General features: G+C 41.7%; 1 protein-coding gene across 2 annotated transcripts in view; it reads left to right on the top strand.

The window, feature by feature from the left end:
* The window catches only part of tgfbr1b (transforming growth factor, beta receptor 1 b), a 220,073-nt gene that overhangs the window by 115,618 nt on the left and 85,242 nt on the right, over window positions 1-19,213 (top strand). For both annotated transcript variants that reach the window (XM_060922459.1, XM_060922460.1), the window contains exon 2: window positions 8,592-8,834. In XM_060922459.1, coding sequence (XP_060778442.1) covers window positions 8,592-8,834 — 243 coding nt within the window. The remainder of the gene's footprint in view (window positions 1-8,591; window positions 8,835-19,213) is intronic.

A 19,213-nucleotide genomic window follows, 5' to 3' on the forward strand; every position in this document is an offset into this window, starting at 1 on the left:
TGACAACAACACATCTCAAAAAAGTTGGGACAAGGCCATGTTTACCACTGTGAGACATCCCCTTTTCTCTTTACAACAGTCTGTAAACGTCTGGGGACTGAGGAGACAAGCTGCTCAAGTTTAGGGATAGGAATGTTAACCCATTCTTGTCTAATGTAGGATTCTAGTTGCTCAACTGTCTTAGGTCTTTTTTGTCGTATCTTCCGTTTTATGATGCGCCAAATGTTTTCTATGGGTGAAAGATCTGGACTGCAGGCTGGCCAGTTCAGTACCCGGACCCTTCTTCTACACAGCCATGATGCTGTAATTGATGCAGTATGTGGTTTGGCATCGTCATGTTGGAAAATGCAAGGTCTTCCCTGAAAGAGACGTCGTCTGGATGGGAGCACATGTTGCTCTAGAACCTTGATCTACCTTTCAGCATTGATGGTGTCTTTCCAGATGTGTAAGCTGCCCATGCCACATGCACTAATGCAACCCCATACCATCAGAGATGCAGGCTTCTGAACTGAGCGCTGATAACAACTTGGGTCATCCTTCTCCTCTTTAGTCCGAATGACACGGTGTCCCTTATTTCCATAAAGAACTTCAAATTTTGATTCGTCTGACCACAGAACAGTTTTCCACTTTGCCACAGTCCATTTTAAATGAGCCTTGGCCCAGAGAAGACGTCTGCGCTTCTGGATCAAGTTTAGATATGGCTTCTTCTTTGAACTATAGAGTTTTAGCTGGCAACGGCGGATGGCATGGTGAATTGTGTTCACAGATAATGTTCTCTGGAAATATTCCTGAGCCCATTTTGTGATTTCCAGTAGAGAAGCATGCCTGTATGTGATGCAGTGCCGTCTAAGGGCCCGAAGATCACGGGCACCCAGTATGGTTTTCCGGCTTTGACCCTTACGCACAGAGATTCTTCCAGATTCTCTGAATCTTTTGATGATATTATGCACTGTAGATGATGATGATATGTTCAAACTCTTTGCAATTTTACACCGTCGAACTCCTTTCTGATATTGCTCCACTATTTGTCGGCGCAGAATTAGGGGGATTGGTGATCCTCTTCCCATCTTTACTTCTGAGAGCCGCTGCCACTCTAAGATGCTCTTTTTATACCCAGTCATGTTAATGACCTATTGCCAATTGGCCTAATGAGTTGCAATTTGGTCCTCCAGCTGTTCCTTTTTTGTACCTTTAACTTTTCCAGCCTCTTATTGCCCCTGTCCCACTTTTTTTGAGATGTGTTGCTGTCATGAAATTTCAAATGAGCCAATATTTGGCATGACATTTCAAAATGTCTCACTTTCGACATTTGATATGTTGTCTATGTTCTATTGTGAATACAATATCAGTTTTTGAGATTTGTAAATTATTGCATTCCGTTTTTATTTACAATTTGTACTTTGTCCCAATTTTTTTGGAATCGGCGTTGTAATAAAGTTTGGCATGCTAGTTAGCTAGTTAGGGCATTAATACGAAACAAGGAGTATATGATAAAAATAATTAACAGTTATTCCACGAAATTGAGTTGTGCATGAGCTGATAGCGCCTCGTCAGCTATCACCTCATGTACGACTTGATATCGTGGAATAACTGTTTTATTCTATCCACATTCACTGGATTTTGAGAAACATAGCATTTTTATTTTTATTTTTTGCAAATTTGATAAATAAAAACTTTATCTAAAATGTCCAACAAACTCATTTCAATCAGTCAGTGTTTGTTTACATTTAGAATGTAAACAAACCGGCGAAATGACAGTAGCAATTTGTGGAAAATGCCATAATAATAATAATAATAATAATAATTTTGTATTTTTGGGGGTTTTGTTTTCGAGTAGAGTTTTTATTTTGTCCTCGGTTGGTTCAGCAACACGTGCCATCATTTTCTTTTCCCTACTCACGCTATATGAGCTGATATCCTAGTAGCCAATCAGAGCACGCTATTGCTCATGTCCAGTGAACATGGATAGAATAATAATAATAATAATAATAATTGGCCAGCGTTACTCTGTAGCCTGTATGTGCGTTAGTTTGTGTTTGTTTTGACTCTTCTGCATGCCACAATGACAAACCCCAAACCTCATGCGTTACCTGCTGTAACGACAAGTGGGCTTATTTTTTAAGTTTTCAGAGATGGACTATGAAAGAGCGCTAGGATTTGAAATCATTATTCATTGTCTGGTTTAAAAAGCACATATTATGAAAAACTCACTTTTTCAGTGCTAGTGCACGTATATTTGGGCATCTGGAGCGTCCCGACCGACAAACTCGGAAATAAGATGCCTAGTCAGTTTCTTTTGTGCTGCCTGTTTCAGAAAACATGGGCTTCAACAAACCGTTCGGATTCAACTCTCCTTTCTATGTCACAAGGGGAGATTATTAGAATTACCCCCCCAATCTGAGTATTTCAGCCCTGTGATGACCTGGTGACTTGTCCAGGGTGTACCCCGCCTTTCGCCCGTAGTCAGCTGGGATAGGCTCCAGCTTGCCTGCGACCCTGTAGAACAGGATAAAGCGGCTACAGATAATGAGATGAGATGAGATGAGATCTGAGTATCTCCACTCATGGCTTAAGAGCTGCCTTTGGGAAAGAATATTCATGAGGAAAGTGATGCCTGATTGGCCAGCAAAAAAAAGGGGGGGAGGAGCAGCAGCTCATTAACATTTAAAGGAACAGGCCGTTTTGGGATCAGCCGTTTTGAACAGGGACGTTCAGACAGGGTGAGAAGGTGCTGTGGTGCTTTATCCTTGTGATATTTTGACCAAAGCATGTCACAGCTATTTCGTTAAGACCTCACGGAGCTGTGTGAACTTGTGGGAAAGGCGTATAATATGTCACCTTTAAATAAATGATCAGAATGCAGGAACAAACTCGCCTCATAAAACAGATACGCATCTGCTTTTGGATAGTGGCCATGTTTAGGTTGTTCCTCACAGGCAAGCAGCCAGAGTGCACCTGAACATGGATGCCAAACTGCCGTCAGCTCTGTCCTCTGCAAATCCATCGATCAGTAGGGATTTTGAAAAATGGCAATGCGGTGGTGCAGCAGGTAGCGACACTGCCTTGCTCCTGCAGTTCAGTGCCAATGCTGTGTGTGTGTAGTTTAATATGCTCTCCCAGCGTTCATATGGGTTTCCTCTAATGTCCCCAAAACAGCCTGGGAGGCTATAAATCCACTGTAATCCTGAGTAAAAAGATAAAAGTGCTTTCTTTACTACAAATGTGTGTACTGAAGAAAACTATCAAGGCAACTCAGATATTTACCTTAAAATATTACAACATGTCTTACTGCTGCACATGTGGCCTCAGGTTAGAGATACTAGGAATTTATTTATTTATTACTTTTAAAAGTCATGGACTGTAAATGCAATCCAATTGCACTCCGTGTACTCTGACTGTCGTGTATATTTTTAGCATATTGTGTCGTGTCTGGGCAGCACGGTGGTGTAGTGGTTAGCACTGTCACCTCACAGCAAGAAGGTTCTGGGTTTGAGCCCAGTGGCTGATGAGAGCCTTTCTGTACGGAGTTTTCATGTTCTCCCCGTGTCCGCGTGGGTTTCCTTCGGGTGCTCCGGTTTCCCCCACAGTCCAAAAACATGCAGGTTAGGTTAACTGGTGACTCTAAATTGACCATAGGTGTGAGTGTGAATGGTTGTCTGTGTCTATGGTGGTGTTTACATTAGACCGTATCAGCGGATCATCAGATTAACGTTTTTAAAACGATTCGCGTGCACACAGCAACGCCAATACACGATTCGCGTGCACACAGCAACGCCAATACACGGATACGCTAATCACATGACTAATTAGACGGCACGTCACATGATCCCAGTGCATATCGGGCATGCGCAAGTCACTCACCACTTGCAAGTGGAAGGATGGCAAGCGAACACCTTCTCCAGCAGATAAGCACACCTGGCTGTGATGTTCATGTTCTCACTGAATTTAAGTGCCTGAAGGAGGTAAATAAGTTGAAATGTGTAAATAAACCTCAGTGCGGCTCAGCGCTTCCTCCTGCGCTCCAAATCACTCCGCCCTGAACAGCGAGTGCCCTCTGGAGGGTGCGCACTCCGGCCCTGCGCAGCTCACAGAGCGCGCGAGTGAAGCGCACGAGCAGTGATTCGGGACTGAGCCGCAGTGTGTGTGTGATCCCAACGCCAGCGAATCAGGAAGGTGGATGTCACAGTGACGTTGTCCAATGACGACGTCAGCTAGAGCTCAGCACAGCGTTTCCGCGTTCCTCAATGTTTACACAGCACCGGATCAGATACGAACTGGGTTGAATACGTGGGCCCTGGCGGATTCAAGTTGTTCCGCCTGTGGAGTCGTTTCCTGGCGTTTTAATGTGCTCGGACAGTGCATCCGCGACGAAAACGAGACGGATACGGTCTAATGTAAACACCACCTAAGTGTCAGCCCTGTGATGACCTGGAGACTTGTCCAGGGTGTACCCCGCCTTTCGCCCGTAGTCAGCTGGGATAGTCTCCAGCTTGTCCGCGATCCTGTACAGGATAAGCAGTTACGGATAATGGATGGATGGATGGATGGATGGATGGATGGTGTTTTATTTGTATATATATGGTGTACTGTTTATATTGTTGATAGCATACATATTTATAATGTATACTGTATATTATAGATTTTGCATATTGTTGATATTATCGATATTTTATCCATCATATAGATACAAGGGTAAGTCAAAAATTTCTAAGACAAATTGAAAAAAAATCTTCATTTATGAAAATAGCCAAGCTATTTCTCTACATATCCTCCATTTAATTCTAAACACTTCTGCAAGTGGTGTTTCCATCGGAGAATTCCTTCTTTGTAGAATTCTGGGGGATGTCTTTCACACCTTTTGAAATTATAACATCTGTCTTAGAACTTTTTGACTTACCCTCGTATTGTATATTATTCTGTCCACATTCACTGGATATGAGTAATCGCGCGCTCTGATTGGCTACTTTACGACTAGGATATCAGCTCATATACCGTAAGTAGAGAAAAACAAAATGGCGGAGCGTGTTGCTGAACCAACCAAGGATGAAATAAAAACTACTTGAAAACAAAACCACACAATATACAAAAAAGCATCAAAATATAGAATGAAAGTATTTGAACGTATTGGAATATATATATATATATATATATATATATATATATATATATATATATATATATATATATATATATATATATATTTTTTTTTTTTTTTTTCCAAGAATTATTATTATAGCATTTTCCACAAATTGCTCCTGTCATTTCACTGGTTTGTTTACATTCTAAGCAGAAATTATTTTGTTGGATGTTTTGTAGAAAGTTTTTATTTATCGACTTTGCAAAAATAAAAATAAAAGTGCTGTTTCTCAAAATCCAGTGGATGTGGATAGAATAAAACAGTTATTCCACGAAATCGAGTCGTACATGGCTTATAGCCGACTATCAGCTCATGAACGACTCGATTTTGTGGAATAACTGTTAATTATAGATAAAGTTTATTAGCGATAGATATATTATAGATAGATCTTGTGTAATACAGACATTTTTGTCATATTATATATAAATATTGTATAGTATGTATATTGTATATAGTAGTTGTAATAGTTATTGTAGATTGCATATTATTATATTGTGCAATGTCTATACTGTCCACAGTGACAGTATAGACATTACACAATATAAATATTCACACTTTCCCCCCCTCTTCTCTATCGCTAGACAGACACCAACTGCCGGAACCAAATTCCTTATGTATATCAGCATATTCTGTATTTTAATAAACATTAAATAAATTTTAAACATTAAATTTTAATAAACATTGGCATTGGCCAGGTGGCACGGTGGTGTAGTGGTTAGCACTGTCGTCTTACAGCAAGAAGGTTCTGGGTTTGAGGCCGGCGAAGGCCTTTTTATGTTGAGTTTGCATGTTCACCCCGTGTCTGCGTGGGTTTCCTCCGGGTGCTCCGGTTTCCCCCACAGTCCAAAGACATGCAGGTTAGGTTAACTGGTGACTCTAAATTGACCGTAGGTGTGAATGTGAGTGTGAATGGTTGTCTGTGTCTATGTGTCAGCCCTGTGATGACCTGGTGACTTGTCCAGGGTGTACCCCGCCTTTCGCCCGTAGTCAGCTGGGATAGGCTCCAGCTTGCCTGCAACCCTGTAGAACAGGATAAAGCGGCTAGAGATAATGAGATGAGATGAAATTTTAATAAACATTGGCATTGGCCAGGTGGCACGGTGGTGTAGTGGTTAGCACTGTTGTCTTACAGCAAGAAGGTTCTGGGTTTGAGGCCGGTGAGGGCCTTTTTATGTTGAGTTTGCATGTTCTCCCCATGTCCGCGTGGGTTTCCTCCGGGTGCTCTGGTTTCCCCCACAGTCCAAAGACATGCAGGTTAGGTTAACTGGTGACTCTAAATTGACCGTAGGTGTGAATGGTTGTTTGTCTCTGTGTCAACCCTGCAATAACCTGGCGAATTGTCCAGGGTGTACCCCGCCTCTCACCCATAGTCAGCTAGGATAGGCTCCAGCTTGCCTGCGACCCTGTAGAACAGGATAAGTAGCTACAGATAATGGATGGTATTGGCCAATAAGCATAAACATGATCCTGATGATAATAAACTGGGCAAAACAGTGAAGTATCATGATTTTTTTTTTCATGTAAATTGATTTAAAAACTTCAGGTTTCATGCAATAATACAGACCAGAGAATCAAACAAATGACTCAGAATTTTTTCCTCTAAAAGTTTTTACATAGTAGTTTTTTTTTTCTCCTATCATTATTTCCGTTCAAGGAAATCCATCCATGTCCAAAATCTGGGAAAAAAAAAATCTCAATCGGTGTTTACTGAGATGCGCTGTCTGTCCATAGTGTTCACTGTGAATATACAGTGCGTGTCCATGTGCATTCTCTTTCGTATATCCAGTCACGTCTCGCTTTTAGTGGTGAAAACCCTGATATTCACTTCGCCAGTGTTTGTATCACTGGTAAGTCCTTGAGCTGGATTCACTTGGAAAATAAAAGTTGTGTGACAGAGGACAAAACAAGAGAGCCTTGATTGTGTCGAATTTGTGTGATGTGGCATGAACGAACATTTTCTTTGAATGAGAGATTACTTTGTGAAGAAATGTTCACTTCTTGAATTCGTGAAGGAGCCCAAACTCTAGTTCTCTTCAATTCGGTTGTGGGCTTTGGTTTTATTTAACAAGCAATTAGGCTACGTTCACACTGCAGGCTGAAGTGACTCAAATCCGATCTTTTCGCCCATATGTGACCTGTATCCGATCTTTTATTGACAATATGAACGACACAGATCCGATTTTTTCAAATCCGACCCAGGCCGTTTGGATATGTGGTCCTAATTCCGATTCCTATCCGCTCTTTTCATATGCGACTTCAGTCTGAACCGCCAGGTCGCATTCATCCGACTTACACGTCATCGACAAGCCACAAACGTCACTATTCTGCGCTGAAGTAGGCGGCGGGTCTCTCAAAAAAAGTTACAACATGGCGCATAATCACGGGCGCAGATAGAGGGTGGGACTCGTCCCACCCAGATTTAAATTCACCTCGTTCGGTCCCCCCCACTTATAGGGAGGAAAAAACGTCTATGCTGTCTTTCTTTGCATAAGGCAAACCTCACGGAAAAATCAAAAGACTAATTACCATTCGGTTTATTGAGGTGCACGGCAGTGTATACATAGTTGCAACAACTCACATAAAACAAAACAAAGACTGATATTCGGTTGGTTGAGCTGCGCAGACTGCACAGGTTGCGAGCTCGAGCTTGGTTGCTATGGTTACTAACAACAAGTTTGACAGGCATATCGGGGTTGGGGTTGGTTTGCTGGCAGCTTTGTCCCCCCCAGTTTTTTGTCCCTCCCAGTTCAAAAAACGTATCTGCGCCCCTGCGCATGACATCAATGCGAGGGACGCTTCGGGCTGTGAAGGTTCTGAATCTTCTCAATGGAAGGACGCAGAGGTTAGGGAGCTGATTTCCATTTGGGGGGATGCAGCTATTCAAGCTAGATTGGATGGGTCATACCGCAACCGGGCGGTTTTACTTCCGTAAACACTGGCCATGCTCACTGCGTGTGACGTCGTCGTATCCTGCAATGCGCATGCGGAACACTTTTAGGTCGCTTTTCGTTCATACTGAGGATCACATACAAGTCGCATATATTTGTTAATGTGAACGACCTCACAAAAAAATCGGATTTCACAAAAAAATCGGAATTGAGCATTAAGCCTTGCAGTGTGAATGTAGCGTTAGACAGCAGTTCAGAACTGCGCCTGCATCCTTCCTTCCTTCCTTCCTTCCTTCCTTCCTTCCTTCCTTCCTATCTATCTATCTATCTATCTATCTATCTATCTATCTATCTATCTATCTATCTATCTATCTATCTATCGTCTTTTGCCAAGATGCAAATTATTTCTTTTTTTTGCGTGTATGCGTGTGCTTGTGTTCATTGTAATTCAAATGCAAAAAGGCATTTTATCAGCAGCACTAATGAGATGAGAAAGTCTTGTGTGTTTGTGTAAGAGGTTTCATAAGTTTTAAAGTGAGTTAAACTCATGTTTGTTCCTTCTGCAGCCTTACAATGCTACTGTCACCGCTGCCCGAACTCGACATGCTTCACGGACGGTCTGTGCTACTTCGCCACCACCAGGTCAGGCAGCGTGACCAAGGACGATAGCTGGTGCATCAGCGACAATGAGCTGATCCCACGCGACCGGCCCTTCGTCTGCGCACCGTCCTCCAGAGACAACACAGGCGTCTACCCCATGTGCTGCAACACGGACTTGTGCAACAAGAATCCCAAGATCGTCATACCAGGTCAGGACACACTAAACGTACCTGTCACTGCCAGCCCTAATCATTATTTTTAGGGGTCCAAGCATGGACTGGTGAAACCGTATTGTATTTGTTCGGATTTTACTTCTTACTATTATTCTGATTATCTGCTGAAACCAATCATGAAGATCAGAGACGATGAGACGTGAAACATGGTCGAAAAGTAGTACTTCGTCCCCCTGCTCAGGCGAGATAGATAGGTCCAATCAGCCTAATAGTGACCCCGCCCACTAATTTCCACCATGTTGGATTTTTTGCTCATTTGCCTAATATGCCAAACATACTTGTACAATCTAGTTTGAGGATTTGTGGCCTCTCTTCATAACTTTGGTCTCAAGCTATTCAGCAACGTGTGAAAATACTTTAAAGTGTTAATATTTTAAACAATATGGCCGCCAAATGTCAATCGGAGCTGGTCTACTCAAATAGCAATAATTCATTATTGGTAATATGGATTTGAATCAATCCTGAATGGTGTGTACATGCACATTCTGAATAACTCTGCAGCGTGGCCATTGAAAGGACGTGGAGTTAAGTTAAGGTGTTTCTCAGAAACCAACAATTTCTTCAATTGAGCTGGAATCTGGTGTGCTGCATCACTCTGCTGATCTGTAACCGGATTTTTAACGGTCACTGAGTCAATCAACTTTCACGCATTAATGATATCATTGAGCTGTTATCACCTGATAAGTATTTTCATCTGAGGTTTCCTTATTGTTCTGTGCGACTTGGCTACACTTTATGCGACGAGCGCTTGGACCCTGCTGAGCGCCGCTTGCAACTATCCTTAGGATTTGTTATTATTCAAACTGTCCTGTGCAGCAGATCACAGTCAGAGATGTCCACAAGCGCCAGCGACCGGCGGGTTTCTCCGCCTACACAGACTACACTAGTCTACGTGGGCTACTCGATCCCAGAAAAAAACAACAACTTGCCTTTCAATGTTCAAGTGATTTATATCATCTCTGTTGTCCATAATTTGCTGCAAATCCAATTATTCCATCGTGAAATTGTCTTCGATTCGGGTCTAACATGACTGGAAGTGACGCCATATTTGTTGATCGATTCTTGTGCTCTGATTGGCTGAGCCGGATCACATGACCATGCCATAGTGTATGTAGTCATGTTACAGAGCCAGGCAGCGTACTACAGAGGGTAAGTGAGAAATCCAAACATGCATATCTGGAGGGAAATTTTATACATATTTTGCAAGTATTTTACAGGGAAATGGTGAGTAATTTAGTAGCTCAGAATGCACCAGAAGGCACGTAAATTTCAAAATTTTCTCTGGGGGCATGCCGCCACAAATTCTAGAGCCGCCTACTCCTTTCTTTTAGCCGGCTACTTCAGATTTTCTGGAGAACCCTGCACACTGAACTGACCCAAGCCCAAAACCCGAACCCCAGAGATGTAATGGGAAGTCAAATTAGGCACATTCAAAATTTTGTATTTTTTTGCTTCCACTTTGGTTAAACAAATCTAATCTAATTAGCAGCAGTCTGTGACTTGCTTGGCGGACTCTGGGTACATTTTGTGCATGCTTCTGTCTCTCTCATTTGGTAAAGGTCAGAGCTAAAAGTGCAGGAAAAAGCTGACCTGAGTTACTGGCGTGTTCTCTGGTCTATAGCCGACTGTGGCACCTGGAATGAAAAACATTTCCATCACACGGGGTGTTAACTGAACTCACTGCATCCACACACACACACACACACACACACTCATTCTTTCTGTCTGTTCTGCAAGAACTCGATAATTAAGTTCTTACTGTGATCACATGCTGGAAAGAAAAGCCCTGCATGGACTTCATTTGTAACATTTATATTTCCAGAAGTCTACATTTTATAGAGGGCTAGGATGTGATCACAGTCATATCCTCACGCTGGTATGAGTAGCTCAGTGTTTGAGAATACTGTCAGCTAAAACCTTGTTAGAGAGCAAATCAATACAAGTGAGGGTTTGTAAGAGCTTGTTTAACTGCTTAGTGAAGAGGGAGGACTTTAGTCTTCGATTGAAGACACACAGTGACTCAGCTGTTCGAACAGCCAGGGAAAGTTCAGCACCAGGACACAGAAGCAGAAGAAACTACATGCGTGTCTTCCTCAGAGACGTGATGTATGAAGTATAGATGCGAGAGGTTTGAAGGGAATGTGCTACAAAAGCAGATTTGACCTGCCACAGCGATACAGGAAAACCTGTAAACTGTACTTTGCTGCTTTCTCAGCTACATCAGTGATCAAACCAAATGTGGATACAAGTCACATAAAAATTTTTTTTTACTGAAATATAAAAGAATGGAGGACCATTTGTTGCTGGTCGTGGATACTTTTGCTGTGTAGATGGACTCGACATACAAATCAACAAACCTCAGCCAATAGAAAACAAGAAGGAAGGCGGGACTGTGGGCTTTCATTTGGTAGAAAACGGAGTTACAGCTAACTAGCTACCTGATTTTGCTCTTTCATAGTCACTGAATAAAAAGACTTTATTCAGATGGATCAGATGTAGTTAAAAGTTTCAAAAGGTTGAATTTGCACGCTCTGAAGTTTGGACACAATGTACGTACTAGCAGTCTTGCATGATTTTGCAAAAAAAGTTGACTCACAGAGGTTGTTATCATAATTCAAGTCAAGTTTGTTTGTATCGCGCTTTTAACAATAAACATTGTAGCAAAGCAGCTTTACAGAACTTGAACGACTTAAAATATGAGCTAATTTTATCCGTAATCTATCCCCAACGAGCAAGCCTGTGGCGACGGTGGCAAGGAAAAACTCCCTCAGACGACATGAGGAAGAAACCTCGAGAGGAACCAGACTCAAAAGGGAACCCATCCTCATTTGGGCAACAACAGACAACATGACTATAACATTAACAGTCCTAACATAAAGTCAGCTTCGTTGACGCTATAAACCCCCCACCGATGGAAACCCGAGCGCAAAACCGTTCATGACAACCGCAGTCCCAAATTCAGCAAGTCAACTGCAGTCCCCAGCCACAAAAGCACCACCGCAAGAGTCCAGAGCGTCCTCCAGGCGCGACCCCCAACTGTCCACATGGGGCCGCTCTCCACAGGAGCGATGCGATGAGACTCCAGCCAGATACAGGGCACCAGAATGGCTCAGGCAGGTCCGAGGAGCAGAAGAGGTCAGCATCTGGATCCCAGGACTGACCTGTAACTCAGAGGGACAGATTTGGGGGGGGGAGAGAAAACACAGGTTGTTAGGTATGCCCAATGTCACCTGAATAAGTAGGAACAGTATACATATTGCACTGAGTACAAGCAGGGACTCCGGCAACTAACTATGACAGCATAACTAAAAGGGGAGTGCCAGAAGGTAACACAGGCATGAGGGAGCCCCGGGACATAAAGCAGCAGCCACTACACCGTCAACAAACTCGAGTGAGCAAGCAAGTGGGGGACTGACAGCATCCATACATCCCAATTCTTATGGAATTTATTAATAATAATTAAGTATTATTTGCATTACTAATAATAATCTTTCATTCATTGTTTTTGTAATATGTTTTATATTAAGGTATATTTATCATCATGGCTATCAAGGCAGTAATTGCAAATTCAAATGTTTAACGAGATAAAGACTGTAACTAAAGTCACAGTAAATTGCGCTAGCTGTTACAAACCGGGATGTCTGGTCACCCAATAGATCCGGAACAGTAAGAAATAGAGAATGAATTTTAAAAAAACTGATTGTGGAAAAAAAACATGAAAATTGACAGTTATAAGTGATTGAAAAAAATCCCGGTTTTTTCATGGATCATTCCGGTTTGGTGATCCAGATCAGCACCAAAAGTCATAGCAAAGTAATTCAGCCCAGACGTAGTCTCAGGAATGAGAGTTTTCCGCTTTTTGGCGGAATTCCGCTTTTTTCAGTCAAAATGGACCTTTTTTATATTGTTGCAAATCCGTTGAGAAAATTTTAGGGGGGTAGGGTAGGGTCTGGTACTATTTCTGGGCGGCCGGACTGACTCGCCGTCAGCTGACTCATATATCAGGACTCGCGTAATGTTTACAATTCACAGAAATGTAGGCATCCATTTTGAATATCGTACTTTCTCGTAAGACGTTAGTTTGCCGTTAGTTTGTATTTGGTGTATAACCAATGTCTCATGTGTTGTGATTGGCCCCTGTATCGGCATTTGCTGAATGACAACCAATCTGTATTCACCTTCTTAAACCACCTTCCCGCGCTACATGATTGGTTCTTTGCACGTGTGGAGTACTGCAGCAATACTCGTGTATGCAGTTTTGTATCAATCAAAATGCCGAATGTTATCGAGACTCGCGACGAATCTAAAGTGCGTGAGATAGATGCGGATCTGAAAAACAAGAAGAGGGCTTATTCTAAGTACAAGGCTGAACTTCAGGCAAAGAGAGAATTGAAGAAAGCTACCCAGACATCAATGGCTGTGCCAAGCACAAGCATGCAGAGTAAGAGAAAGGCCAAGGAGGAGTTAGACAGGGAGCAAAAGAAAGCAAGGCTGGAGCATGTGAAAAATCAAGAGGAGTTGGCTAAAAAGAGGGAAAGGACCAACAAGCTTTTAGCTCTTGCTAAAAAGCTCAAAATAAAGAAGAAATAAATTTTCTGCACCATGAAACTGTAAATAGTTGTATATATTATAAATAGACAAACACTTTATAGAACCAAAGGAAAAATGTATTCATAAATCATATAAACCATTATTTAATATAGCAGTGAATGTGTTACCTTAGTTTGGATTTAGAGCAGCAAATTTGAAGTATCATGTTGGTGCTCACCTGGAATGTATATGCAAAATTTATCACAAAAGGCCTATGTCAGTGTTTCCTTTACATAGGTGTAGTTGATATTTATCAAATGAAAGTTTAAGTAATGTATGTACTTGAAAGAGAGTTCTACTTTTGTATAAGTGTCAATTTTGTAAGCAAACAGGGTATGGTATTTCAACAACATTTGTAAAATTTTGATGATAAAATAAATGGTTTTTAGGGTAAAAAATCTCTAAAATCCATGAGCTCCTGGGGGCTTTGCCCCCTAGGCCCTCACTGGGGCTTCGCCCCTGGACCTCACTGGGGGCCTGTGGCCCCCAGGCCCCCGGCTAATTTTTCAGATTTTTTCATCACAAGCCACTCTCATCCCTGTATTCTGCATGTGAAATTCGGTGACGATTGGTTAAAAGCTGAGGGAGAAATAGCATCCTAAAAATGTTACGAGAATAATAATAAGAATAAAGTAGAAAGATCCTGTATGAGAGTAACAATCTGCACCAGCGCTGCGAGTGTGAATTAATTATGAAGACTAAAAAAATAAAGGAAGTCTAAAAAAATAAAGGAAACCAGAAGAGCGTATACCTCTGCCAAGAAACACATTTTCAACATCAGAATCAAAGCGCTTCAACCGAGGAAAATACTAAAGCTGTACACCAAATTTCATCAACATCCGTTCACTACTTTTTGAGTTACGTTCAGAACAAACAAACAGAGGCAAAAACAAAACCTCCTCCAATAAAGTTGGTGGAGATAAATAAGAGCATGTATTTAGGTTTCCCCAAGTACTGAAATTCAGAAATAATTTTCAAGCCTGTTAAATAGATTTATAAAGCTATTAATAAATACTAGTATAAATACACAGGTGATTATAGAAAATCGCACGCTGATTGGTCGAGAAATTCTGGCTATTTCTTGATAATCACCTCGAGCGACTCGGCAAAATGGTGGACAATTGGTTCGTCACCATAAGTGAGGAAGAATTACAAATGATGAAAGAAAATGCTGTTCCTCAAAGCACTAAAGATGCTATGAAGTTTGGTCTAAAACTGTTCAAAGGTAAGGTGGAATTGTGATTTATTTTATCGATTTCAAAACTAAGTATTTTATATGATTCGGCATAGATAAGTGGCACAAGTCTGCGCTGCGCCGTTATTACATTTACATGCCACTTTTGAAGTTTGAAATGCATTTTTTAACATGATTTTAAAAAAAATAATCACCTGTGTATTTAGACTACAACAATTATCCGCCTCAGGCTCAGTGAATATCGGTGAATAATAATCTCGACTTCGCCTCAGTTATTATTTCAGTAATATCGGCTGGCTTTTTTCATGGTATATCAGATTAGGGATGTCCCGATCAGGTTTTTTTGCCCTCCGATCCGATACCGATCATTTGATTTTGAGTATCTGCCGATACCGAGTCCCGATCCGATACTTCTTATAATCCATAAAAAATAAAGACGAGGAAAGAAACGGATCCAGGATGTTCCTCATTTTTTATTTAACACCTTATTTTAACATCCAACAACTCCGTTAGCAAACAGAGCACTTACGTGAGGCAGTTTGAACAATAAATAACAAATTAAAAAAATAACCTTAAAATACCTGGCAGGAATGTAAACAAATAAAAATAAAGTACCACAGTGCCGGTAATTTGCTTTTAAGAACGCATCTCACAGTGGTGTACAGTAATTTCAATTAAGGAAATGAACGTTTTTCTTGATGAAAACAAGCATTTCTACCCTTTCAGGTTTGAGCCCGTTTCTTTTGTCATCCAACGAAAAAAAAAATGATCTCATGCTTTGCTTTCCACTTCGAACTGCTTCCGTGTTCAACTTTGCCGGCAACAGGCAGCCAATAACCAATAGCGTCTCCACTACAAAGTGATGTCATGCCGCACGCGTTGATGTTGCTGTGTTGAGACAAGAGGTCTGGTCTCACTCTGTGCCAACGCATAGCTATTGATGTGTTAAAAATGAGAATATATTATATATCCGATCCCTGATCGGGAGGCAATGCCCGATTCCGATCGAGTCTGAAACCATGTGATCGGGCCCGATTTCCGATCACGTGATCGGATCGGGACATCCCTATATCAGATATATTCCATTCAGCTAGCATGATACTGAACAAGTCGAAGACGAGTAGCTTAATGGAATATATCTGACATACCACGGAAAAAAGCCAACCGATATTATTATTATTATTATTATTATTATACATACACATTCCTTTCAGGTGTTCGTGTCTTTCTCTTTCAAAATTCCCTCAAAATCTTCCGTATTTAACGAAGCAGACCTGGCGGCCATGTTTGTTTACAAATTGTCACAGTCGCTCACTAGTGCGGAAGTTTTGTGTCTCTGACGTGTGACGTCATGTTGTCTTGACAACCGTGCAATATTGCAAACCATATTCAACGCTCATTCTCCATTGGGTAGAGTGACATAATACATGTAGGATAAGCGATATGCAAACAATATTGCATGCTATCAAACCAAATGAATGAAACCCGCTAGAAGGGAATAGAACATGTTTTTATTCCATTGAAAAAGTGTCCTGTATGGTTAATAATCACCGATATTCACTGAGCCTGAGGTGGATAATAGTTAAATAATATTCTATGTGCGTGTTTGAGTCATGACACTGACCAACATGGTGGCTGCAGAACTGCTCCTTTGTGGGAACAAGCTCCAGATATTTTTTAGCATATCTTTTTATTAACCTGCTTCATGCGTAATTTGAAATTACAAAGTAAAAAACGAGCGGAAACACGTGACTTTCAAACAAAGCTCTCAGATAAGGTGGTTTTTCAGAGGATTCGGCAAAGCAGTAATTCGCAAAACTGAAATGGGAACATATTTTTCACATCTGATTCAACACTACCACAAATATCAAGTCTCTTGGAGATCTGAATGACTATCGCGAGAGGAGAAAATCCAGCTTTAATTATATAATGTCACTGAGTAGAAACACAGAAACAGTAGAAACGCCATTGTGTTTTGTCGATTGTGTAAAAAAAAAAATTTCTTGTATTTTGTGCAAGAAAGGTCAACAGAAACCTGGCTGTTCAACATTCTGCTGCTTTAAGACGATTAAAACCACAACATAATTGACTTGAGTTGCATTCTGAATCTGTGATGTGATAAAAATCTTGTTTACATAACCTCAGCTGCTGCCTCATTTCTCGTAAAAAGAGAAGAGGTTTGAGTTCCATCAGGATGCGGGAACTTGAGTGAACACATCTCTGTGACGTGCTCAGGCAAATCAGTGTATGTAAACACGGAGATGGTATTGGAAACACATGGCGGCCATCTGCGCTGTGCTGGGATTCATTTCCTCATAACCCCAACTGGTTTATTTTTCAGAACTGGAGCCGTCATGAATTTTGCAGACATTTTTGCCTTTTATCACACAAAACGACTTGGACGATGTTTCATCACTTTTTAATCCTGCCACCTCAGTGTCTAGACAGCTGTCTTTAAGATCTCGGTTTAGATAACCGGAAGTTCAGCTCGAATCGTAGAGTGTCACAGTCACAAGGAAAGACAGTCGGGCATGACTCATGACTCGTGTGTATCCTGAAAGCCTGCCATGGAGTCATCATGGAGTTCTTGTAGAACTGGTCACGTATACATTTCCTTTTTTGGAGAAATGTTTGGGATATCAGCTTGTATGGTTCTTTTTTTCATATGAGAAGTATTTCTTTGGGGCGGCACGGTGGTGTAGTGGTTAGCGCTGTCGCCTCACAGCAAGAAGGTCCGGGTTCGAGCCCCGGGGCCGGCGAGGGCCTTTCTGTGTGGAGTTTGCATGTTCTCCCCGTGTCCGCGTGGGTTTCCTCCGGGTGCTCCGGTTTCCCCCACAGTCCAAAGACATGCAGGTTAGGTTAACTGGTGACTCTAAATTGACCATAGGTGTGAATGTGAGTGTGAATGGTTGTCTGTGTCTATGTGTCAGCCCTGTGATGACCTGGCGACTTGTCCAGGGTGTACCCCGCCTTTCGCCTGTAGTCAGCTGGGATAGGCTCCAGCTTGCCTGCGACCCTGTAGAAGGATAAAGCGGCTAGAGATAATGAGATGAAGTATTTCTTTTTTGGGGTAAAAGTAGGATTATTCAAAAGACATTTTATTTGATTTAGATGACGGGAATATTATTTATTGAGCACAGCTGTCTCTGAGAGTCATTGTCTAACAGCGCTTCATTTTATCATGAGTGACAGAACGGACATGAATTTAATAAGAAAAATGCATTTGCCTTCACTAATCACTTTTAGATCATTTTTCGATAAAGGCTTTATTGAGGAAAGTTCAAACATCCTCGCCACAGAATTGCAGAAATAATGAATATTTCATTCTGCACAGATGATTGGGTAACTCTGTAGGCTCCAGCTTGTTGAGCTAACTTAGAAATTTCTTTTTTTTCCTTTTCGTTTTTATCAGTGGTAGAATGACAGAAAACTCCTGATGTTTAGTCATAATGGTTAAATATAATTTCATTCATTCATTCATTATCTCTAGCCGCTTTATCCTTCTACAGGGTCGCAGGCAAGCTGGAGCCTATCCCAGCTGACTACGGGCGAAAGGCGGGGTACACCCTGGACAAGTCGCCAGGTCATCACAGGGCTGACACATAGACACAGACAACCATTCACACTCACATTCACACCTACGGTCAATTTAGAGTCACCAGTTAACCTAACCTGCATGTTTTTGGACTGTGGGGGAAACCGGAGCACCCGGAGGAAACCCACGCGGGCACGGGGAGAACATGCAAACTCCACACAGAAAGGCCCTCGCCGGCCCCGGGGCTCGAACCCAGGACCTTCTTGCTGTGAGGCGACAGCGCTAACCACTACACCACCGTGCCGCCCCCTTAAATATAATTTATTTAAGTTAATTTTGAAATAGTGTGTTTTCTTTAATATAGTGGTACTTGAAAGTTTGTGAACCCTACATATCTGTGAGCGGCAAAAGTATGTGAACCTCTAGGATTAGCAGTTAATTTGAAGGTGAAATTAGAGTCAGGTGTTTTCAATCAATGGGATGACAATCAGGTGTGAGTGGGCACCCTGTTTTATTTAAAGAACAGGGATCTATCAAAGTCTGATCTTCACGACACGTTTGTGGAAGTATATCATGGCACGAAAAAGGAGATTTCTGAGAACCTCAGAAAAAGCGTTGTTGATGCTCATCAGGCTGGAAAAGGTTACAAAACCATCTGTAAAGAGTTTGGACTCCACCAATCCACAGTCAGACAGATTGTGTACAAATGGAGGAAATTCAAGACCATTGTTACCCTCCCCAGAAGTGGTCGACCAACAAAGATCACTCCAAGAGCAAGGCGTGTAATAGTCGGCGAGGTCACAAAGGACCCTAGGGTAACTTCTAAGCAACTGAAGGCCTCTCTCACATAATGTTCATGAGTCCATCATCAGGAGAACACTGAACAACAATGGTGTGCATGGCAGGGTTGCAAGGAGAAAGCTACTGCTCTCCAAAAAGAACATTGCTGCTCATCTGCAACTTGCTAAAGATCACGTGGACAAGCCAGAAGGCTATTAGAAAAATATTTTGTGGAAGGATGAGACCAAAATAGAA

The sequence above is a fragment of the Neoarius graeffei genome, chromosome 5 (assembly GCF_027579695.1).
Source record: "Neoarius graeffei isolate fNeoGra1 chromosome 5, fNeoGra1.pri, whole genome shotgun sequence".
In the NCBI taxonomy this organism is placed as follows: domain Eukaryota; kingdom Metazoa; phylum Chordata; class Actinopteri; order Siluriformes; family Ariidae; genus Neoarius; species Neoarius graeffei.